Raw genomic sequence first — 25,177 nt, forward strand, 5'->3', positions numbered from 1 at the left:
TGGTTTCGCTACATTAGATAGTCAGCCCTTCCCTTTGGGTTTCGGTGAATGCATTGGCATGCGGATAGCAAGTTCTTGGAGCAATCGTTGGTAGCTGAGATGTCTTCTTGTCTTCAGGTTGGCTCTTCGCTTTAGGTTTCGATGACTGCATTTGCATGCTGATAGCAGGTTCTTGGAGCAATCGTTAGTAGCTGAGATGCCTTCTTGTTGGTTTGGCTACATTAGATAGTCAGCCCTTCGCTTTTGGGTTTCGGTGAATGCATTGGCATGTGCATAGCAAGTTCTTGGAGCAATCGTTGGTAGCTGAGATGTCTTATTGTCTTCAGTAGAGATGAGCGAACTTACAGTAAATTCGATTCGTCACGAACTTCTCGGCTCTGCAGTTGATGACCTATCCTGCATAAATTAGTTCAGCTTTCAGATGCTCCGGAGGGCTGGAAAAGGTAGATACAGTCCTAGGAAAGAGTCTCCTAGGACTGTATCCACCTTTACCAGCCCACGGGAGCACCTGAAAGCTGATCTAATTTATGCAGGATAAGTCATCAACTGCCGAGCCGAGAAGTTCGTGACGAATCGAATTTACTGTAAGTTCGCTCATCTCTAGTCTTCAGGTTGGCTACATTAGATTGATTGTCATCCCTTCGCTTTAGGTTTCGGTGAGTGCATTTGCCTGCGGATAGCAAATTCTTGGAGCAATCATTGGTAGCTGAGATGCCTTCTGGTTGGTTTGGTTACATTAGATTGTCAGCTCTTTGCTTTAGGTTTTGGTGAATGATAGCAGGTTCTTGGAGCAATCATTGGTAGCTGAGATGCCTTTTTGTCTTCAGGTTGGCTACATTAGATTGTCAGCTGTTTGCTTCAAGTTTTAGAGAATCTTTTTGCATAACCATTGCAAACTAACTGGATCCTTCATTAAAGGAGTATTCCAGGAAAAAACTTTTTTTTATTTTTATTTTTTTATTTTTTATATCAACTGGCTCCAGAAAGTTAAACAGATTTGTAAATTACTTCTATTAAAAAATATTAATCCTTTCAATAATTATCAGCTGCTGAAGTTGAGTTGTTTTTTTCTGTCTGGCAACAGTGCTCTCTGCTGACATCTCTGCTTGTCTCTGGAGCTGCACAGAGTAGAAGAGGTTTGCTATGGGGATTTGCTTCTAAACTGGGCATTTCCCGAGACAGGTGTCATCAGAGAGCACTTAGACCGAAAAGAACAACTCAACTTCAGCAGCTCATAAGTACTGAAAGGATTAAGATTTTTAATAGAAGTCATTTACAAATCTGTTTAACTTTCTGGAGCCAGTTGATGTATAAAAAAAAAAAGTTTTTTCCTGAATAGCCCCTTTGAGATGCCTTGGAGAACATTACTATTGTTTATTTTTTTTAGGATCTGTAAAGTGTCAACTGTTTGCGCTCCACGTCTGCTGGTGGTCTGGACACCTCAGATAGCACTTTCTATTTATCTCTGTAGTATGGGTGGCCTGGGAGTCATCCTTGTCCAGGGCTGATGATTTATTGTAGGTCACTGTGTCCTTTTGATGGTGTTTTCTTTAACCCCTTAAGGACGCAGGACGTAAATGTACGTCCTGGTGAGGTGGTACTTAACGCACCAGGACGCATATTTACGTCCTAAGCATAACCGCGGGCATCGGAGCGATGCGCGGCTGATCCCGGCTGCTGATCGCAGCCAGGGACCCGCCGGCAATGGCTGACGCCCGCGATCTCGCGGGCGTCCGCCATTAACCCCTCAGGTGCCGGGATCAATACAGATGCGGCAGTTCGCGATTTAAATGAACGATCGGATCGCCCGCCGCGCTGCTGCGGGGATCCGATCATTCATAACGCCGCACGGAGGTCCCCTCTCCTTCCTCCGTCCGGCTCCCGGCGTCTCCTGCTCTGGTCTGTGATCGAGCAGACCAGAGCAGGAGATCACCGAAAACACTGATCTGTTCTATGTCCTATACATAGAACAGATCAGTATTAGCAATCATGGTATTGCTATGAATAGTCCCCTATGGGGACTATTCAAGTGTAAAAAAAATTTTAAAAAAATTTAAAAGTAAAAGTAAAAAAAAAGTGAAAAATCCCCTCCCCCAATAAAAAAGTAAAACGTCCGTTTTTTCCTATTTTACCCCCAAAAAGCGTAAAAAACATTTTTTATAGACATATTTGGCATCGCCGCGTGCGTAAATGTCTGAACTATTAAAATAAAATGTTAATGATCCCGTACGGTGAACGGCGTGAACGAAAAAAAAAAAAAAAGTCCAAAATTCCTACTTTTTTAATACATTTTATTAAAAAAAAAATTATAAAAAATGTATTAAACGTTTTTTATATGCAAATGTGGTATCATAAAAAAGTACAGATCATGGCGCAAAAAATGAGCCCCCATCCCGCCACTTATACGGAAAAATAAAAAAGTTAGAGGTCATCAAAATAAAGTGATTATAAACGTACTAATTTGGTTAAAAAGTTTGTGATTTTTTTTAAGCGCAACAATAATATAAAAGTATGTAATCATGGGTATCATTTTAATCGTATTGACCCTCAGAATAAAGAACACGCGTCATTTTTACCATAAATTGTACGGCGTGAAAACAAAACCTTCCAAAATTAGCAAAATTGCGTTTTTCGTTTTAATTTCCCCACAAAAATAGTGTTTTTTGGTTGCGCCATACATTTTATGATATAATGAGTGATGTCATTACAAAGGACAACTGGTCGCGCAAAAAACAAGCCCTCATACTAGTCTGTGGATGAAAATATAAAAGAGTTATGATTTTTAGAAGACGAGGAGGAAAAAATGAAAACGTAAAAATTAAATTGTCTGAGTCCTTAAGGCCAAAATGGGCTGAGTCCTTAAGGGGTTAATATGAACAGTTTTTGGACATTTTTTCCTGGGCTCGGGGAACCATTGGGATCCGCTTGCATTGCAAGTAACGTCACAATTAATATAATCTTAGTCAGTTCTGACAGGTCCCTCTCTCATGTATTTGGAGGTTCACAAGTTGCCTGGTGGACCTGCAGCTAGATGTGATCTATGCAACAACATAGTTGCCTTTCCAGCTTGAGAATGTGGTTCCTAAAGTTCTAAAGGGTCACAGGTCGTCGCCAATGTCCGTGGTAACGAAATTGCATGTTCCCTACACAGTTAGAACCTTTGGCTACCTGCTTATAAATAGGTTCTCAAATTATAGACACAATGAAATCATAACCAGTAACCATATACATTTCATTATCTATCTGTGCATCACAGCTCATCATCAATCACAATTCCTTGGCCCCTGCTTGCTGGAAATGTTTATATCTGGCATGAAATATTGAGAAATTAAAACATTTTCTACTTTTGGCTTACCATTTATTTACCATATCTTGCTTTATGTTTTTCTGATACAGAGCATTTGCATAGACATAATGCTAAAATTCAGAAGGCCTGCAGCCACCATTAGGGGGAGCTGAGGAGCCGCATACCTGTCATACATTGAACTTAAACAGTATACAGTAAACTTAAAGGGGTACTCCACCCCTAGACATCTTATCTCCTATCCAAAGCATAGGGGATAAGATGTCAATCTCCCTGCTGCACCCGGCGTTTGTTTAGAGCGTCGGGTGCAGCGTCTGAGGCTCATGACGTCGCTGTCACACACCCTCAATGCAAGTCTATGGGAGGGGGCGTGATGTATATCCACTATACATTATCCACTATACATTATCCACTATACACTACATTATCCACTATACACTATACATTATCCGGCTTATGCGGCTGCAACAAACACGAGGAAGAGGACGGCAGCGCTTGCGGGTGACATGTGAGTATTTACCCCGATGGGGACAGCGCTGGGCTGATAATTAATTGGGGGGAGGGCAGAACAACGCTCGCGGGTCACATATGATTAGTTCCCCGATGTGGGGACAGCACAGCGCTGGGCTGATTCATTCATTCCCGAGGGGGAGGGGCCAAACCGGTATTGCGGTATGGCTCAAAATCCATATCGTGCAGCACAAAAATTTCGGTATTCGTTATGAACCGGTATACCGCCCAGCCCTAGGGTGTGACACACAAGCTCCCGGCGCCGGTTCCAGCGTTCGGAACAGTTTGTTCCAAACTCTGAGTACCCCTTTAAATTCTAGCTCCAGAATCCACAGCAAAAGTTATTTTGTAAAAGTCGGCCACAGGTTTTTAAATAGTTAAAGAAATGCCGACCTCATTACTGGCTCTTATCTGGAATGTAGCCTGTGTTTATTATTGGCAAGACCCAATTACTGCCAATTAGTGTCTACGCCAATTACAAAATCCCCCTTCTAGAGGGTTATGGTTGTGCCCAGTGATCTTGCAACTTAAACCGGACCTGGAACAAAATATTCGGATAATACTGGGGAGAGCAACAAAGTAAATTGATTTAGTTTCCGGTATATTTCTTCAGGTGTATAATGTGTTATATATATATATATATATATATATATATATATATCTCCTATAACTGTATCTGACAGCTTTACCTCATCGGACGACTCCTGTTAAGCACTTTAACATTTCAGGGGCCACATTAATTTCAGATCAGCCCTAAGATTGCGCTGGAACGTTATCATTATAACAGACGCATAATTGTGGACCTGGTTTCTGCTATATTTATTATTGTAATTTATGGTATATCATGTTTTTTAATATTATTTTGTTTTCAGTCCTATGTTCTGAGCGCGTGGGCAGAGTGACCAAGACCTATCGGGACATAGACGCTGTGACCGGCCTGCTTGAAGAGGTAACAAGGGGGGGGGGGGGGGGGTAGGGCGCCATACCAGGGTCATGAACCAGATTACGGAAAGATTGCTGAAATCCAGATTTTATCTTAATTATAATTTGTAACAATACTTAGATTCAAGATTGTATCGGACATTCAAAGGTTTTGACACATGCTAGATAACCTTAAATGGACACTGTCATTAAGAACTATTTTTTGCTATTACACTCCTTTTGGTAAATAAGAAATCTTTCTAATATACTTTGTTTAAAAAAAAAAAAATGAAGTTTTCTATGTTATATTTGTGTTTAAAAAAGCTGCCACTAGGTGTCTCCCTACTTGTCCAGAGCACATCCATCCATCCATCCATCCATCTATCCATCCATCCATTGTGGATGACTATCTTTAGTATAAATCATCAATAAATTTTGCCAGGAAACCCTATTTAGTATTCACCATAAGTTCATAGTGTACCATTAAAGGGGGTCGGTGTTGTCTTGGAGCTTTAAATCCTCCATTTTTCCTAGAGTGAGGCCTGTATTAGGGTGGGTTCACACTACGTTTTCTCCCATACGGGAGCGCATACGGCAGGGGGGAACTAAAACCTCGCGCTCCCGTATGTCATTCATTTCAATGAGCCGGCCGGAGTGAAACGTTCGGTCCCGTCGGCTCATTTTTGCGCCGTATGCGCTTTTACGACCGGACCTCAAACCGTGGTTGACCACAGTTTTAGGTCCGGGGGAAAAGCGCATACGGCGCAAAAATGAGCCGACCGGACCGAACGTTTCACTCCGGCCGGCTCATTGAAATGAATGACATACGGGAGCGCGAGGTTTTAGTTCCCCCCTGCCGTATGCGCTCCCGTATGGGACAAAACGTAGTGTGGACCCAGCCTTACACAGTCTGCCCAATAAGGTTTCTGCCATGGATCCCACAACAGATGTTTCCAATTGATATATCCCTCGCATGGACATCCTAACTTGTCAAGATTGTAGGCATGTTTGTTTTTTGTTGGAGGGGTCACATTTTTGTTATTTTTTGTTATAGAAAGAGCGTGATCTGGAGCTCGCCGCCCGTATTGGACAATCTCTTTTGAAGCAGAATCAGGAATTGACAGCAAGGAATGAGTTTCTGGAGGAACAGCTGGAGGCTGCCAAAGAAGAGGTAAGAGAATAAAACGCTGCCAGACATCACAGACCATGCCAGGCAGACTAGTGAAAATTTCTCTAAGGGTCTTTTCACACGGCGGAATTTCCGCCTCAAATTAAAGCCCATAGACTTCTATGGGATTCCGCACTCCCATTCCGCAAGCGGAAATTCTGCCTTGTGAATAGTCCCAGAGGGTGCAGAATTAGTGCACAAATTCTGCATGCAGAAGTGTGGAATCCCATAGAAGTCTATTGGACTTCCATTTGAGGTGGAATTCCACAAGCAGAAATTCTGCCAATGTGATACACTGAGGGTCTATTCACATGGCAGAATTTCCGCAAGCAGAATCCCGCTTGAGGAATTCAGCCTCAAATGAAAGCCCAATAGACTTCTATGGGATTCCACACTCCCATTCACACTCCTGTTGAATTTCCGCACCAATTCCGCACAAAATCCGCGGAAGCGGAATTGGGACAAATGAGCAGAATTCTGCCGTGTGAACAGATCCTTAGGCTAGGTTCACACTGTGGAATATCTGGGCAGAATTTCTGACGGAGATCGAGCTGGCGGCACTAGGAACGCGCTGACTGCATTGCTGTCCCCATAGATGGCAATGGCTTTCTGAGCAGATCTCTCAAAAGATCCACCCAGAAATGCATTGCCTTCTATGGGGACGACAATGCAGTCTGCATGGTCCTAGTACCGCTGGCTTGATCTCCGGCAGAAATTCTGCCCAGAGATTCCGCTGTGAACCCAGCCTTAGGGTCTATTTACACAGCAGAATTTCCTCAAGCGGAATTCAAATGAAAAGCCCAATACACTTCTATGGGAGTCCACACTCCCATTCACACTTCTGCAGAATTTCCGCTCTGATTCCGCACCAATTCAGCACAAAATCCTCAGAAGCAAAAGTGGAATTGGGGCGGATGAACGGAAATTCTGCCGTGTGAATAGACCCTTAGGGGGGGGGTTCACACTGCAGAATTTCTTGGCAGAATTTCTGCTGGAGATCGAGCCGGCGGTGCTAGGACCAAGCAGAGTGCATTTCTGCCCCCATAGACTGCAATGCATTTCTGGGTGGATCTTTTGGGAGATCTGCTCAGAAATGCATTGCCATCTATGGGGACGGCAATGTAATCAGCGTGGTCTTAGTGCCGCCGGTTCGATCTCCGGCAGAGATTCTGCCCAGAAATTCCACAGTGTGAACCTAGCCTAAGGATCTATTCACACGGCAGAATTTCCGCTTGCGGAATTTGCGCCTCAAATTTAAGCCCATAGACTTCTATGGCATTCCACACTTCTGAAATTCCACACCGATTCCACACAAAATCCACACAAGTCAGAAACCACCCAAGGAAGCGGAATTGGTGCGGAAATTCCGCCTGTGTGAATAGGCCCTTAGAAAATAGCCATGTCTCCAAGATCTCATAACCTTTGGAATTTTTAGTGTGAGTTCTATTTTTGCCCCCTCAGGTCTTTCAGCTGCGACATGACATCTCAATGCGGGAAGATCTTCTCCACCTCTATACCAGCAACGTAGACAGTGAGCCAGTGTCTGCAACGTCTACTCCGTCAGTACATTTCCATTCTAAATGTAGAATTATTGAGATGAGCGCCTTCCCGTATATCAGCGTTTTCAGTGATTTCTTTACTCTTGTTGACAGGTTGCGTAGGAATCAGTCTTCTTTTTGTCTTCACCAAAGCATTCAGCTGGATACCCTGGAACAGAAGCTCAAGACCCTGGAACATGAGAACCATAAGATGCGCAGTCAGGTAAACAGATAGGGGGAGATTTATCAAAACCTGTGCAGAGGAAAAGTTGTGGAGTTGCCCATAGCAACCAATCAGATCGCTTCTTTCACTTTGCAGAGGCCTCGTTAAAAATGAAAGAAGCGATCTGATTGGTTGCTATGGGCAACTGGACAGCTTTCCCTCTGGACAGGTTTTGATAAATCTCCCCCATTGAGGCTGTATATGATATTGGTATTCTGTAGGTTCTATATAGACTGCCGCCTAGACGTTTCATGCATGGTGTTGGCCCTGGTGGTTCGTTGTATGGAGTTGGGATCCTGGAGGGGTGCTATGTGTGGTGTTAGCATTTATGGGGGTGCAATATATGGTGTCAATTGACTAGAGATTAAACATGTGTGGTGTCTGAAGGTGCTGTTTGTGTTGGAAGTTTAAAGGGAACCAATCATCAGATTTTACCCTATATAACGCTTGGCAATGCATCATATAGGGTCAAATCTTTATCATCACCATCCCCGGGGGACGCTCCTGCCTGCGGAGGTGGTGAAGATATGAAGTTATAAACTAGTCACCACCGTGCCCGTAAGTAGTCCCCTGGGCGGGGAGCTCCTCTCACCTAGTTCCGTTCTTAGGTCGGCAGCGACGCCCCCTCTGCTTGATTGACGGGCCGCGTCATCGCTCTGCTCTATCTGTTCAGTGAGCAGAGCGATGATGCGGCCCGTCAATCAAGCAGAGGGGGGGGCGTCACTGCTGGCCGAAGAACGGAACTAGGTGAGAGGAGCTCCCCGCCCAGGGGACTACTTACGGGCACGGTGGTGACTAGTTTATAACTTCATATCTTCACCATCCCTGGGGGCAGGAGCGTCCCCCGGGGATGGTGAGGATTAAGATTTCACCCTATGTAATGCTTTGCTAAGCGTTATCTAGGGTAAAATCTGATGATTGGTTCCCTTTAACCCCTTAAGGACTCAGCCCATTTTGGCCTTAAGGACTCAGACAATTTAATTTTTACGTTTTCATTTTTTCCTCCTCGCCTTCTAAAAATCATAACTCTTTTATATTTTCATCCACAGACTAGTATGAGGGCTTATTTTTTGCGTGACCAGTTGTCCTTTGTAATGACATCACTCATTATATCATAAAATGTATGGCGCAACCAAAAAACACTATTTTTGTGGGGAAATGAAAACGAAAAACGCAATTTTGCTAATTTTGGAAGGTTTTGTTTTCACGCCGTACAATTTCTGGTAAAAATGACATGTGTTCTTTATTCTGAGGGTCAATACGATTAAAATGATACCCATTATTATATACTTTTATATTATTGTTGCGCTTAAAAAAAAATCACAAACTTTTTAACCAAATTAGTACGTTTATAATCCCTTTATTTTGATGACCTATAACTTTTTTATTTTTCAGTATAAGCGGCGGTATGGGGGCTCATTTTATGCGCCATGATCTGTACTTTTTTTTGATACCACATTTGTATATAAAAAACTTTTAATACATTTTTTATAATTTTTTTTTTAATAAAATGTATTAAAAAAGTAGGAATTTTGGACTTTTTAAAATTTTTTTCGTTCACGCCGTTCACCGTACGGGATCATTAACATTTTATTTTAATAGTTCGGACATTTACGCACGCGGCGATACCAAATATGTCTATAAAAAATGTTTTTTACGCTTTTTGGGGGTAAAATAGGAAAAAAACGGACGTTTTACTTTTTTATTGGGGGAGGGGATTTTTCACTTTTTTTTTACTTTTACATTTTTTTAAAATTTTTTTTACACTTGAATAGTCCCCATAGGGGACTATTCATAGCAATACCATGATTGCTAATACTGATCTGTTCTATGTATAGGACATAGAACAGATCAGTATTATCGGTCATCTCCTGCTCTGGTCTGCTCGATCACAGACCAGAGCAGGAGACGCCGGGAGCCGCACGGAGGAAGGAGAGGGGACCTCCGTGCGGCGTTATGAATGATCGGATCCCCGCAGCAGCGCTGCGGGCGATCCGATCGTTCATTTTAATCGCGAACTCCCGCAGATGCCGGGATCTGTATTGATCCCGGCACCTGAGGGGTTAATGGCGGACGCCCGCGAGATCGCGGGCGTCGGCCATTGCCGGCGGGTCCCTGGCTGCGATTAGCAGCCGGGATCAGCCGCGCATGACACGGGCATCGCTCCGATGCCCGCGGTTATGCTTAGGACGTAAATGTACGTCCTGGTGCGTTAAGTACCACCTCACCAGGACGTACATTTACGTCCTGCGTCCTTAAGGGGTTAAAGGGGTATTCCGCCCCTAGACATCCTTTGGATAGAGATATCTTTTGGATAGGGGATAAGATGTCTGATCGCGGAGGACCCCTGCGATCTCAGCTGCGGCACCCCAGAAATCCGGTGTGCAGAGCGAACTTCGCTCCGTGCCGGATGACTGGCGATGCGGGGTCACAGCCATGCCCTCTCAATGCAAGTCTATGGGAGGGGGCGTGACGCCCCCTCCCATAGACTTGCATTGAGGGGGCGTGGACATGACGTCACGAGCGGGGCCCAGCCGTGACATTACAAGCCTCCGGCGCTGCACCCGACGCTCTAAACAAACACCGCGTGCAGCAGGGAGATTGTGGGGGTCCCCAGCAGCAGGACCCCCACGATCAGACATCTTATGCCCTATCCTTTGGATAGGGGATAAGATATCTAGGGGCGGAATACCCCTTTAAAGGTTCTTTGTGTGGTGGTGGTGGCGGCTCCCCGTAGATACTATTTATGGTGCCTGCTACTTGGAGGTGCTATGCATGGTGTCATGTCTCACAACTGTTTTGTCGCCTTCCTTTTAGGCCGATCATATACTTGAAGCCACCGATGAGTTTGAGGAGCAGGAGGGGTCCCTGATGCTGGAATGTGTCGAACAATTCTGTAAGTTTCCATAAAACTGACATATAATTTTGCCCCTTATATCAGAGGACCCCCATATCCTCTCTTCTTTGTCTGTTTGCCTTTTACATTATTCCTTTTAGCCAATGCTTAGGCCCATTCTACATTGCAACAATGGTTGCAGTCTATTGCCAACAGTGTTGAGCGCGAATATTCGAAACGCAAATTTTTACCGCGAATATTGGTACTTTGCGATTTCACGAATATTTAGAACATAGTGATATATATATTCATAATGAGGAGAATATATATATATATATATATATATATATATATATTATAATTTTTTTTTTTTTTTTATGCAAAATTTTCTGCGAATATTTATGCAAATATTGGCACTTCCAGACTGGACACTTATCCCCCCCCTTCTTTTAGGTGGAAGATATAATTGCACATATGCATTATGCAAATGTTACTATGAATTTTCGCATGGAAAAAAAAAATGAACATAGCGAATATGCGAATTTTGCCAACATAGGAAGAATATTTGTCCATATATTCGCGAAATTCAAATATGGCCCCTGCCGCTCATCACTAATTGCCAGATGCACTTAGTTTTACATGACTTAGGGTGCATGCACACCACGTTTTTGCTATACAGTTCCCCTATACGGTTTCAAGATAATAACCGTACGGAACCGTGTAGAAAACCGTATGCATTGACCTAATATTGTAAACCGTATGTCAAACGCATCATCCGGTTTAATCCGTTTTGCGTCTTATACGTTTTTTTCCGTTTTTTTACCCGCACCCAAAACCGTAGTCTACCATGTTTTTTGGTCCGGGTGGAAAACCGTATTAAACCGTATACGTTTTTTTAAAACATGGGAGTCAATGGGAACAGTAGAAAACCGTATGTGCGTATGGTTCCATCCGGTTTTCACCATACAATTTTTGACTTTGCACAGTTTTTTTTCTTGGAATTTCAATCAAACAAGTGAAACTTTATTCAAAATAGAGTGAAAAGTTAAACGTATACGTTTTTTTCTTTTAAAAAAAAACGGATGCAACCGGACATAATTTTTCAAACCGTATACGGGTTGAAATTTGTACACACGTTTTGATACAGTTTAGTCCGGTTTTGAGGAATCCGTTTTTCATCAAAAACCTGATTGCAAAAACGTGGTGTGAATGAACCCTTACAATGAAAATATATTTTGGGCCATATTCATCCAATCTGTAACCAATTTATCTGTTTAAACAACTCTTTATCTACCGTATATACAATTCCAATAAATTTTGTGTATCAGTAGTAAAGTGTTTGCTATTTCGGCTGCAGTATATAACCATTCGGCTTTGTCTTTCTAGCTGAGGCCAGCAGACAGGTGGCATTGCTGGCAGAAGAGCTGACACGAAGGGGAGAAGATGTGGCCCGACAGCAGGAGGAGATCAGTCAGCTCCTGGCACAGATAGTAAATCTACAGCAAAAGTGCCGCAATGTGAGTCTGATCTATAAACTGGTCTACTAGATGCTTGAGGATGGGTCACTATTCTAGACCTGAGAACCATTTATTAAAGGACAACTGCAGCGGTATTACACTTATCCTCTATGCACAGGATAGGGGATAAGTGTTTGATTGCGGGGGGTCCGACCGCTGGGACCCCCGGCGATCTCCCTAACGGGGCGCCGCCATTAGCGCTCATGGTGAGCGCTAAGGCGCGTAGCGTCAACCTAGAGGTCGACGGTGACACCCCGTCTCCTCCCCGTCCCCCATACAGTTCTATATGGGAGACAGGGAGGCACGAACGCTGCCTCCCCGCCTCTCCCATAGAGATGTATGGAGGAGGCGTGCCGGCTGCAACGTCATGCTGCGGCTGGCACGCCCCCTGCACGGGACAGCCGCGACCCTGTACAGGAGATCACAGGGGGTCCCAGCAGTCGGACCCCCCGCGATCAAACACTTATCCCCTATCCTGTGGATAGGGGATAAGTGTTAATCACGCTGCAGATGTCTTTTAAAGGGGCTCTTTCCATTGGTTGTTATAGCTTACTGTATTACGAAGATATTCGATCTGGACGATTTTGGTGGTGGAAAAGCAAGGATGCCCACCAATACTAGTTCAGTGAGATGGCTCCTATTCAGTGGCAGGGAAAAAGTTGAAGGCCTTTTGCCTCTTTGGGTGATCGTTGGCCGTTCCCAGAGATCAGATGTCCAATCTTAAAGGGGTATTCCAGGAATAAACTTTTTTTTATTTATCAACTGGCTCCAGAAAGTTAAAAAGATTTGTAAATGACTTCTATAAAAAAAATCTTAATCCTTACAATAATTATCAGCTACTGAAGTTGAGTTGTTCTTCTGTCTGGCAACAGTGCTCTCTGCTGACATCTCTTCTTGTCTCGGGAACTGCACAGAGTAGAAGAGGTTTGCTGTGGGGATTTGCTTCTACTCTGGACAGTTCCCGAGACAGGTGTCCTCAGAGAGCACTTAGACAGAAAAGAACAACTCAACTTCAGCAGCTCATAAGTACTGAAAGGATTAAGATTTTTTTAATTGAAGTAATTTACAAATCTGTTTGACTTTCTGGAGCCAGTTGAGATATATATATATATATATATATATATATATATATATACATACATTTTCTTGGATAACCCCTTTAAAGTGATATTCAAGCGATAAATGATAATGTTTAATTTTATTTTGCAATCCACAATGTTAAATACTGACGTTTCGGTCCGAAGGACCAAAACGTTTGTATTTAACATTGTGGATTGCAAAATTAAATTCAACATTATCACCTATTGCTTGAGTACCAAGTTTTCTATTTTTCAGATTCATAAAATACTTCAATTTAAAAATCTTAATCCTTCCAATACTTATCAGCTGCTGTATACTACAGAGGAAGTTCTTTTCTTTTTGAATTTCCTTTCTGTCTGACCACAGTGCTCTCTGCTGACACCTCTGTCCATGTCAGGAACTGTCCAGAGCAGGAGCAAATCCCCATAGCAAACCTATACTGCTCTGCACAGTTCCTGACATGGACAGAGGTGGCCGTGACAGAAAGGAAATTCAAAAAGAAAAGAACTTCCTCTGTAGTATACAGCAGCTGATAAGTATTGGAAGGATTAAGATTTTTAAATTGAAGTATTTTATGAATCTGTTTAACTTTCTGGCACCAGTTGATTAAAAAAAAAAAAAAAAAATTTCCAGCGGAGTACCCCTTTAAGGAGTGGGATCGTACTTGAGCACCACACAGAGTGAGAGTGCCGTATTTTGTCTTCCAATCTTAGGGTATGTTCACACTGAGGAATTGGAGAGGAATTTCCACGAGTAATTCTGTTTGCTTATTCCTCTCCAATTCATTCGGCAGTGCCATACCCCATAGTATTTAGTTAACTTTACTCTCCTCAGTTCACACTGAGGAAATTCCGCTAGCGGAATTCTGTCACAGAATTCCGTTCCGCATGAAGAATGAACATGTTCTTTCTTCATGCGGAAATCGCGTCCTAACCCCATTGAAGTGAATGTAAAAAATTTTGGCAGTCTGCCATGCTTCAGCGCGGAAGTCACGTGGAATTCAGCACGGAATTTGCGTGGAATTCCCGCATTTTACGGTGTGTCATATCCTCTTTCATTTCCGCGCGGAATTCCGAGCGGAATTCTGCGTGGAATTCAGTGCGTATTCCGCGCAGAAAAAAAATGGCGTTTTTGAGCGGATTTTTTAAAGCGACCATTCCGCTCACACCTTAACCAGTGTGAACATACCCTTAAAGTGATGGCACATCTTTCCGATTTGTTATCACCTCTAATGATGGGAATGCCACCACTGTTTTTCCTGTTTTTAGCATTTTCATTTATTCCTCTTGCTGTCTTTTTAGACCTCTACAGAGAATGAAGAACTGCAGCATCATCTGGCCGCTGTGAAGGAACGGGACCTTCTTCTAAAAACAGAGGTAATAAAGCTAAAAGCATGAAATTTAGGTTGTTTAAAGGAACATTTCAGGAATTTCACATTGTGTTCTTCCTAGTGCAGGAAGTGAGGAGGCAAAGTATGACACATGGATTCAAAGAACACAAAAGAGAAACTCTTGTCTTTCTCCACCCCCACAGACCCTCTACTAGACCTTACATTGTGCGTCAGATTCCCTTTAATTTCCTTTCAGTGTCCCTTTATTTTCTTTTCCTTTTAAAGGGGTACTCCGCCCCTAGACATATTATCCCCTAATCAAGAATAGGGGATAAGATGTCTGATCGCAGGGGTCCCGCTGCTGGGGACCCCGCGATCTCTTCTGCAGCCCCCAACCGAGTCATCAGCTCACTGGAGCTAGGTTTGCTTCATGGCTGATGACTCACGATACAGGGACCGTCGGTTCGTGATGTCATGGCTCCGCCCCTCATGACATCACGCCCTGCCCCCTTAATGCTAGTCTATGGGAGGGGCCGTGACTGTTACCACGCCCCCTCCTATAGACTTGCATTAAGGGGGCGGGGTGTGATGTCATGATGGGGCTGAGCCATGGCGTCATGAACCACCGGCCCCTGTCATCACCCACAGAGCAAACTTAGCTCCGGAGAGCTGATGACTCAGGGAGGGGGGGGGGGGGGGGGGCTGGGCTGCAGGAGAGATCACGGGGGTCCCCAGCAGTGGGACCCCCGCGATCAGACATCTTAACCCCATCAAGCTACTGTCTCCCAAACCCCGCACAAATCAGCTTGATTAAGCTCATCATACATTCTTATTTTGATAGGGTGAGGGGCATGGGGTTTTTTTTGGGAGCGACTTGCTTTCTAGAGAAACAACAATTCAGCAGATACAAATTCAACATGCCTGATCCTTGCCATTGCCCCTCCTGACACTGTGGCTGCTTCCATACATATTAGAAATGCTACATGGGCTAACTTTATTTAATCCAAACCTATCGCATTTTCAGGGCAACTACCTCTTCCTCAGACATCAGGAACAGTTATCTGAGAAAGGGATAAAACATGTAAAAAAAGAAAAGAAAAGAAAATGGCAGCAGCACACTTGGTCAACAAAATGGAGGCTCTTAGCGCACTTTTTGATCAAAATGTGTCCCCCATCCACCACGGGGAGGTGGCCTCATATAGGATGGGACCCTAACACAAAAACTGAGCCTAACACTCATAACACTCACCTCTGCTGGGCATATAGCCTCTGACTGGGTGACATGTTGGATCCACTATCAATCCAAACCACCTCCTGTGAAATAGGGGAGGGGATGCACGGCTACTGAGGAAGCCACTTCCCCCAATTTGCACAGCAAAAACAAAAAAAACTAAAATGTAGCCAGCACCTACACCCAATACACGGATGCACGCATCTGTGGCAAGTACAAAACATGTAAAAAAAAAAGAAAATGGCAGCAGCACACTTGGTCAACAAAATGGAGGCTCTTAGCGCACTTTTTGATCAAAACGTGTCCCCCATCCACCACGAAAGGGATACTTGCCTGCATTCACTTTAGATTAAAGGAGAACTGTGGCATAACATTTTCCATTTCCCCTGTGCCCGGGCTGCAAAAACTAAAATAACAAACTTTAACTCACCTTCCTACGTTCCCCCGTTGTGCAGATCGGTGTCCCGGTCCTCCGGTGCCAGTCTTCTTCCTGGTTCCTGGGCTCGGTGACTCATACTGCGCTCAGCGTATCGCCAGCTGCAGCATTTTCCAGCCTTGGCCGGGGATAGGCTGAGCGCACTGTCATATAAGGAGCCTAGTCTCCGCCTTCTCCCTGCTGCCCAGGCTCCTTACATGACAGTGCGCTCAGCCTATCACCGGCGAGGTAGGAAATTGCTGTGGCCAGCAGGAAGAAGACCAGCACCGGAGGACCGGGAAGCCAATATCGGCACAATGGGGGATTGTAGGAAGGTGAGTTAAAGTTTTTTTTTTTTAGTTTTTGCAGCCCGGGCACTGGGGAAATGGAAAATGTTACCCCACAGTTCTCCTTTAATCTAAAGTGCATGCATTTTCCAGGCAAGTATCCCTTTCTCAGACTCATGGATAACTGTTCCTGAAATCTGAGGAAGGGGTAGTTGCCCCGAAAATGTGATAGTTTTGGATTAAATAAAGTTAGCCCTTGCAGCATTTACTTATCTCCTGGTCCCCCTTTGCCTAAGTGCAGTTCCTTTGGTAAAGAAGGCAGACTTCCGGCTCCCAACACGGATAAAATCCAAATTTATTCCAACAAAAGTTAAAGGGGTATTCCTGGAAAAAACTTTTTTTTTTTATATACATATCAACTGGCTCCAGAAAGTTAAACAGATTTGCAAATTACTTCTATTTAAAAATCTTAATCCTTTCAATAATTTTCAGCTGCTGAAGTTGAGTTGTTGTTTTCTGTCTGGCAACAGTGCTCTCTGCTGACATCTCTGCTTGTCTCAGGAACTGCACAGAGTAGAAGAGGTTTGCTATGGGGATTTGCTTCTAAACTGGGCGGTTCCCGATACAGGTGTCATCAGAGAGCACTAAGACAGAAAAGAACAACTCCACTTCAGCAGCTCATAAGTACTGAAAGGATTAAGATTTCTTAATAGAAGTAATTTACAATTCTGTTTAACTTTCTGGAGCCAGTTGATATATAAAAAAAAGTTTTTTCCTGGATAACCCCTTTAAAATCCAAGTGCAACGTAAACGAAGGATAAAAATACACAAACGAAACGCACCGACGCGTCGGTGCGTTTCGTTTGTGCATTTTTATCCTTTGTTTATGTTGCACTTGGATTTTAACTTTTGTTGGAATAATTTTGGATTTTATCCGTGTTGGGAGCCGGAAGTCTACCTTCATTTCCAGTTATTGACTCACCTGAGGACCCAACCTCAGCATCTGCATCCTATCTTCCGCGAGGAACGGTTGTGCTGGACATTTGGATATTATGGTGAGCTGATCCGTATCTTTTTATATACATTGCTTTTCCTTTTGATAAAGCCTTTTTTGATTTTGACCATACCTACTGCTCAGTGCTTGGTTGCACTGGTTGATGTTTTATGCCTGCTGCTCCCGATCTGTGCACCTTTTACATTTTCCGTTTCTGGTTACCCCGGAGTCACTCTCTTTGAGTTTATGGGAGTTATGGCATATCCACCTCGGATGAGCACCCTGTACTGTTGTTATTACAATTTTGATTGCTGAAGGTACTACTCCATGTACTACTTTAAAGGGGTACTCCCGTGGAAAACTTTTTTTTTTTTTAAATCAACTGGTGCCAGAAAGTTAAACAGATTTGTAAATTACTTCTATTAAAAAAAAAAATCTTTAATCCTTCCAGTACTTATTAGCTGCTGAATACTACAGAGGAAATGGTTTTCTTTTTGGAACACAGAGCTCTCTGCTGACATCATGACCACAGTGCTCTCTGCTGACATCTCTGTCCATTTTAGGAACTGTCCAGAGCAGCATAAGTTTTCTATGGGGATTTTCTCCTACTCTGGACAGTAGGTGTCAGCAGAGAGCACTGTGGTCATGATGTCAGCAGAGAGGACTGTGTTTCAAAAATAAAAGAATTTCCTCTGTAGTATTCAGCAGCTAATAAGTGCTGGAAGGATTAAGATTTTTTAATAGAAGTAATTTACAAATCTGTTTATCTTTCTGGCACCAGTTGATTTAAAAAAAAATAAAAAGTTTTCCACGGGAGTACCCCTTTAATAAAGGACTTTCTACTTTCGTCACCTTTCTTTGTATATCCTAATATATGTATATTAATCAGCTGTGGCATAGATATTCCTGGTGTTACTTACTGATGTTGCTGTAGTAAACCAGTAGGGCTGCCATAATGGGATACAGTAGTAACATCATAATATTTCTTGTCTTCCAGCTTCAGGATCTGCAGGAGAAACATAAAGAATGTCAAGACATGTTACATGAAGCCCAAGAGGAGCTAAAGAACCTGCGAAACCGAAGCCTGCCCAACAGCACCATCAGCAGATACAGCACCCTGAACATTTACCCCCTGGTAAGCAGTTAACCCAACCTATATCATTGGACCCAGCACTGGGCAGGGACACTGTTCTTGTTAGATAACCTTTGATATCTTTAGATGTTAATATACCTTTCATGTTTACAGGATTCCTTAGCTGCGGAGATCGAAGGAACAATGAGAAAAGGCATTGATGCTTCCTCAGAACTCAAGTACGTTTGTGACACAGTCAATAAGTACTGCAGGGTTTATCCAGTACAATAAAAAAAAAGTGACATGTTACTCAGTACCTAATCCCGATCATGTACACATAATTTTTATATGTCTTGGACCTATATATCCTTAAAAATAGCATTTATATGTTGCTCACTTGTTTTATCTCCTTGCCTTGTGGAGGGGGCGTGCCCATCTCTCTCCCTCACTGTGGATGACTCATCTGCGCAGCTTCTTTGTCTTTCAGGAGTCAGAGAAAGCTTTGGCTGTTCAATCATGCTGGGAGTTGTAGTTCTGCAACAGCTGGAGTAGAGCAATGTTGCATTTAGCTGTTGCAAAGCTACAAATCCCAGTTGTAGTTTAGGAACAGCTGAAGGGTGCAGTAGTGATCTCCTATACTGAATACCAACATGCTTTATGGCCAGTATTCAGTATGCTGCAAAATACAGAGTAGTCTGTCTGCATAAAGATAGATGACCCCTAGTAGTGGTTATTTAAGTTTTTAATTTTTTAGTAAAATAAAAAAAAAAAATTTTTTTTTAAAGATGACTTTTTTAAATAGACATTTTTCAGTAGTACTACAAAATATAAAAAGTGCCTCTTTAAAAAAGAAAATAAACTTGGCTGCTTTCTTTCAGAAAGTGCCAACCCTGTCCACAGGTATCACTGCTATACCACGCACAAACTGTTGACAGGTGTGGTGCGGTTTTGGGGCAAAAATCAACCATTTTTTTTTTTTTTCTAATCCTGGAAAACCCCTTTAAGAACAGGGAAAGAAAACTGATCAGTGGCCTTTACTCTCCTTAATGCACAGGAGCTACAAGCGAGTGTTTGAGACTGTCAAAGCTGCCAACCAAGTGGTGAGGACCAGATCTCGTTGCCAGTCCCCTCAGAATGTACCAGGCTCTCGAGCTCCCTCTCAAAGACCATCAGCCGCACCGAGTCGTGTTGGTACTCCACCAATGAGCTTCTGTGAGCTAGAGGGTGCCAGCATGGTGCTAGAAGAGGAAGAGACCCTACTACCAGTAGAAGACATTGAATCTACTAAGTAAGTTAGAATTCCATAGGTTCCTAAGAAATTAAAGGGGTATTCCAGTGAAATATTTTTTTTTTTCATATCAAGTTAAACAGATTTGTAAATAAAAATAAAAAATCTTGATCCCACCAGTACTTATAAGCTGCTGAAGTGGAGTTGTTCTTCTGTCTGAGCACAGTGCTCTCTGCTGGCACCTCTGTCTCAGGAACTGTCCAGAGTAGGAGCAAATCCCCATAGCAAACCTCTCCTGCTCTGGACAGTTCCTGAGACAGACAGAGGTGTCAGCAGAGAGCACTGTGGTCAGACAGAAAAGAACAACTCAACTTCAGCAACTGATAAGTACTGGTAGGATTAAGATTTTTTTTTTTTAATAGAAGTAATTTACAAATCTGTTTAACTTTGGAGCCAGTTGATATGAAAAAATTGATATTCTTATCGGAATACCCCTTTAGGGTCTATTCACACGTACAGTATTCTGAGCAGATTTTCTGCCGCAGATTTCAATGTGAACTGCATCAAATCTGCACAGAATACTGTACGTGTGAATAGACCATTAAGGTATTTATGGTGTATTACTAACCCTGTAATCATTTATAGTGCTGGAGGAAAGAAGCTGGGCACTCCTGGTACACCTGGAGGCCATGACTTGGCAGCAGCTCTTCAGAGACTCAGCACTCAGCAGCACTCTCACTCTCCCGAGAGTCTCTTTGAACTGAGGGAACAGAAGTTGCAACAACACAATGAGACAGCTAGTGGGTTCCTCACCCCCAATGAGAGTGTCCTGTCCACTGGCACCAATTACTCTGGCATCTCTGAGGCCAGTGGCAGTTCAAGTTTCTCTTTGGGTTCAAGGTCCTACCTACCGGAGAAGCTGCAGATAGTGAAACCTATTGAAGGTGAGAAGACTCTCTCGAGATAATGACCATGTTGTAGAAGATAACGCTATGCACTAATTCTATATGATTTAGGCGGCATTCACACCACGATCTGACCTTCCAATTAGGGATCGACCGATTATCGGTATGGCCGATATTATCGGCCGATAATCACGATTTTGGGCAGTATCGGTATCGGCAATTACCTTGCCGATAAGCCGATAATGCCCCGCCCCGCCCCCCCCCCGCACCACCCCCACCGCACCACGACCAACCCCTCACCCCCCCCCCCCCCCCCCGACCCACCGCACCGCGTCGCACCCCCCACCGTAGTGCTGGGCGGTATACCGTTATGAACCGGATACCGTTTTTTTTCCTCCCACGGTATGGATTTTTGCCCATACCGCTATATCGGTCGGGCCTCTCCCCCACCCTCCGAGTCAATAAAAAAAATTAAACTTACCCGTAATGGGGGTGATCCGGGCCATCCATCCTTCCTGTAGTGTCCGGCGGCATTCCGGGTGGAGGGTGAACCGGTCCGGGCTGTCCTTCTTCTCCGGGGGGTCCTCTTCTCCACTCCGGGCAGGCTCCAGCCTAGTACGCTGCATAGACGCTGTAACATCAGGTGCGTCTATGCGCAGCGGCATCTATGCAGCGTTACTAGGCCGGAGCCTGCCCGGAGTGGAGAAGAGGACCCCCGGAGAAGAAGGACAGCCCGGACCGGTTCACCCTCCACCCGGAATGCCGCCGGACACTACAGGAAGGATGGATGGCCCGGACCACCCTCCCCGGACGGTCCCTGCAGCAACTGGGAAGGTGAGTCAGGGTTCTGGGATGGACAGGGGTCTGTATAATATACTATACCTACAGTAGGCCCTCCAGCTGTTGAAAAACTACAACTCCCAGCATGCTGGGAGTCGTAGTTTTGCAACAGCTGGAGGCACCCTAGTTGCAGCGGGGGGAGCGGTGGCGGTGATAGATCTCAGGACCCCCGGACAGGTAGGGGAGAGAAGCGGGTGGTGGCGGCGGCGGCCTATGGCACCGCAAAAGCCACTGCAGTGCATTGATTTAAAGCGCTCGCTTTAAATCAATGATCTGCAGCAGTGTCGCGGGGGGGGGGGATAAATAGCCGATAACTTATACCGGAATATCGGTATAAGTTATCGGCTATCGGCCCTAACCTCCACCGATTATCGGTATCGGCCCTTAAAAAACGATATCGGTCGATCCCTACTTCCAATGCACAGATACGATTTTGGAAGCTCAAATCGCCTGAAATAGTATCTGCATTTATAGGTACGGACAGATACGGAGCCATTAACTATTATGGGGCTGCGGACCCGATCGTAGTCACTAGCTGACTATGATCGGGTCCGCAGCCCCATAATAGTTAAAGGGGTACTCCGGTGGAAAACTTCTTATTTTTTTGATGAACTGGTGCCAGAAAGGTAAACAGATTTGTAAATGACTTCTATTAAACAATCTTTACCCTTCCCGTACTTTTTAGCAGCTGTATGCTACAGAATACATTTTTGAATTTGAAGTTCTTTTTGAATTTCATTTTTTGTCTTGTCCACAGTGCTCTCTGCTGACACCTGATGTCCGTATCAGGAACTGTCCAGAGCAGGAGGAAATCCCCATTGCAAACCTATGCTGCTCTGGACAGTTCCTGACACGGACAGAGGTGTCAGCAGAGAGCACTGTGGACAAGACTAAAAAGAAATTCAAAAAGAACAGAATTTCCTCGGAAGCAAACAGCTGCTAAAAAGTACTGGAAGGGTAAAGATTTTTTTAATAGAAGTAATTTACAAATCTGTTTAACTTTCTGGCACCAGTTAACTTATAAAGACCTAAAAAAAAAAAAAAATGTTTTCCACCGGAGTACCCCTTTAATGGCTCCGTATCTGTCCGATTTTAGGCGATTTGAGCTTCCGAAATCGTTTCTGTGCATCGGAAGGTCAAATCGTGGTGTGAACCCAACCTAACAGAGAATGCTTTATGTCTAGGATCAGCAACCCTCCTGCACTGGCAAAAGTTGGCTAAACCCAACCTAGGTGGCATTTTGGATCACCGGCCCGGTGTGTTAACCAAAGACTTTCAGGAACTGGATATTGATGTTGAAGAGGTCTATAATCTCAATGACTTTGAGGAGGACGACCTGGAGCCCATATCGTTTGAAGCCATTGCTACGTCCACTCCAACCAAAAGCAAACCACATACCAGTGAGTATTGGTTCTGGGCTCTTTGTCCAAATTGTGAAAGTCCATGAAAACTGCAAAAAGTCTCAGTTGAGAGTGTTTAGCACATTAGTAGCAGATTGGGTCGCCACCTTTCTTGCAAAAAAAATAAAAATACCGGCCATGCTAATTTGCATAATTAATTATACATGCGTGACATCACAGGATACACATATGTGGAGGAAATTTTGTCCTATTCTGACCCCTATAACTTTTTTATTTCTCCTTATACGGGGCCTGTATGACGGATCATTTTTTTGCGCCCCAATCTGCAGTTTTTCACAGTACCATTTTTGTTTTGATGTGACTTTTTGATCGCTTTTTTTTTTTTTTTTTTATTAAATTCGGGAGTTACGGTTAGTTACTAACTAAAACTCCCAGCATGCCCTGATACAGCCTGTGGCTCAGCAGCTGCCCCAAACAAAAACGACAATTCCCAGCATGTTGGACTATATAGTAGTATATAGTATAGGTCAGTGTTTCCCAACCAGGGGTGCCTCCAGCTGTTGCAAAACGACAACTCCCAGCCGTTGGCTGTCCGGGCATGCTGGGAGTTGTAGTTTTGCAACAGCTGGAGGCACCCCTGGTTGGGAAACTCTGGTATAGTTTATGGTGTGACATTCCGGGAGTTGGAGAATTGGTTGGATAAATACCGGACATGCTAATTTGCATAATTAATTATATATGCGTGACATCACAGGTTACACGTATGCAGGGGAAATTTTGTCCTTGTCTGACCCCTATAACTTTTTTATCTCTCCTTATATGGCCTGTATGAGGGATCATTTTTGCGACCCAATCTGTAGTCTTTCACGGTACCATTTCCGTTTTGATGTGACTTTTTTATTGCTTTTTTTTAAATTAAATTCGGGAGTTACAGTTAGTTACTAACTACAACTCCCAGCATGCCCTGAGCCTGTGGCTCAGCAGCTGCCCAAATTGAAAACTACAAATCCCAGCATGTTGGACTATATAGTAGTCTATAGTATAGGTCAGCTTTTCCCAACCAGGGGTGCCTCCAGCTGCTGCAAAACTACAACTCCCAGCATGTTGGACTATGTAGTAGTCTATAGTATAGGTCAGTGTTTTCCAACCAGGGGTGCCTCCAGCTGTTGCAAAACTACAACTCCCAGCATGTTGGACTATATAGTAGTCTATAGTATAGATCAGTGTTTCCCAACCGGGGATGCCTCCAGCTGTTGCAAAACTGCAACTCCCAGCATGCCCGGACAGCCATTGGCTGTCCGGGCATGCTGGGAGTTGTAGTTTTGCAACAGCTGGAGGCGCTCTGGTTGGGAAACACTGGTATAGTTTATGGTGCGACATTCCGGGAGTTGGGGGATTGGTTGGATAAATACCGGTCCTTGCATTGCCGGTATTTTTAATATAAAAATACCGGCTGTGTCGGTAAAATACCATCCAAGTGGCGACCCTAGTAGCAGACTCTGAACCTTTTTTTTATTTTTTATTTTCTCTCCTACCAGGTTGTAATGGCCCCTATATCCATCATTGGTGGGTGGGTTTACCCCAGTGGTATGTATGGCCCTGTTATGTCTAGTAAATGACAATAAGGGTATGGCAACCTTCCCCAGGGTTACTGATCCGAACATTGGGCTGTTTTATTCAGATTATAAAGTAGGTACAGAGGTAACGTTGCTGAGTTGCCCATAGCAACCAATCAGATCGCTTCTTTCATTTTGCAGAGGCCTTTTTAAAAATGAAAGAAGCGATCTGATTGGTTGCTATGGGCAACTGGGCAACTTTTCCTCTGGACGGGTTTTGATAAATCTCCCTCTCGGTGTATATTTTGTTTCCCAACCTGTGGTTTTCCAGCTGTTGCAAAACTACAACTCCCAGAATGCTCTAGGCATGCAGGAAATTGTAGTTTGGCAACAGCTGGAGAACCACTGGTTGAGGGAACACTGATCTGAAAGAAGCCAACTACACTGTAGAATTCATTAAAGGGGTACTCCGGCCCTAAGATATCTTATCCCCTATACAAAAGATAGGGGATAAGATGTCTGACCGTGGGGGACCCCCGCAATCTTGTATCTGGCACTCACCTCGTTGAGCTGCACGCCGCGCTGCCAGCTCACAAACTGACAGGTGCCGGCCATGGGGCCGGAGTATCGTGACATCACGACTCCGCCCCTGTGTGACGTCACGCCCCGCCCCCGGGGCGGGGCGTGACGTCACACAGGGGCGGAGTCGTGATGTCACGATACTCCGGCCCCGTGCTCAGCACCTGTCAGTTTGTGGGGGTCCCCAGCGGCGGGACCCCCGCGGTCAGACATCTTATCCCTATCCTTTGTCTTAGAGCCGGAGTAACCCTTTAAAGTCCATTGCCAGGTTGAGGTTTGCCT

The 25,177-nt window shown here is 44.2% G+C and overlaps 1 protein-coding gene and 1 long non-coding RNA gene across 6 annotated transcripts in view; one reads left to right on the plus strand and one right to left on the minus strand.

Moving 5' to 3' along the window:
* LOC130297073 (trafficking kinesin-binding protein 1-like) overlaps positions 1-25,177 on the plus strand; it is a 107,401-nt gene that overhangs the window by 71,294 nt on the left and 10,930 nt on the right. For all 5 annotated transcript variants that reach the window (XR_008849382.1, XM_056549305.1, XM_056549309.1 and 2 more), the window contains 12 exons: positions 4,687-4,763; positions 5,790-5,906; positions 7,365-7,462; positions 7,556-7,664; positions 10,482-10,560; positions 11,887-12,017; positions 14,399-14,473; positions 18,352-18,489; positions 18,601-18,665; positions 19,481-19,714; positions 20,300-20,598; positions 22,584-22,799. Coding sequence is in view for 4 of the 5 variants with exons in the window: in XM_056549305.1 (XP_056405280.1) it covers positions 4,687-4,763; positions 5,790-5,906; positions 7,365-7,462; positions 7,556-7,664; positions 10,482-10,560; positions 11,887-12,017; positions 14,399-14,473; positions 18,352-18,489; positions 18,601-18,665; positions 19,481-19,714; positions 20,300-20,598; positions 22,584-22,799 (1,638 nt within the window). In the remaining variant the exon portion in view is untranslated. The remainder of the gene's footprint in view (positions 1-4,686; positions 4,764-5,789; positions 5,907-7,364; positions 7,463-7,555; positions 7,665-10,481; positions 10,561-11,886; positions 12,018-14,398; positions 14,474-18,351; positions 18,490-18,600; positions 18,666-19,480; positions 19,715-20,299; positions 20,599-22,583; positions 22,800-25,177) is intronic.
* LOC130297075 (uncharacterized) lies at positions 7,501-24,957 on the minus strand. The gene is made up of 3 exons (XR_008849383.1): positions 24,878-24,957; positions 18,275-18,360; positions 7,501-7,631 (listed from the first exon to the last, which is right to left on the minus strand). It is a non-coding gene; the product is annotated as an uncharacterized LOC130297075 (long non-coding RNA).

The sequence above is a fragment of the Hyla sarda genome, chromosome 12, assembly GCF_029499605.1.
Source record: "Hyla sarda isolate aHylSar1 chromosome 12, aHylSar1.hap1, whole genome shotgun sequence".
Classification (NCBI taxonomy): Eukaryota; Metazoa; Chordata; class Amphibia; order Anura; family Hylidae; genus Hyla; species Hyla sarda.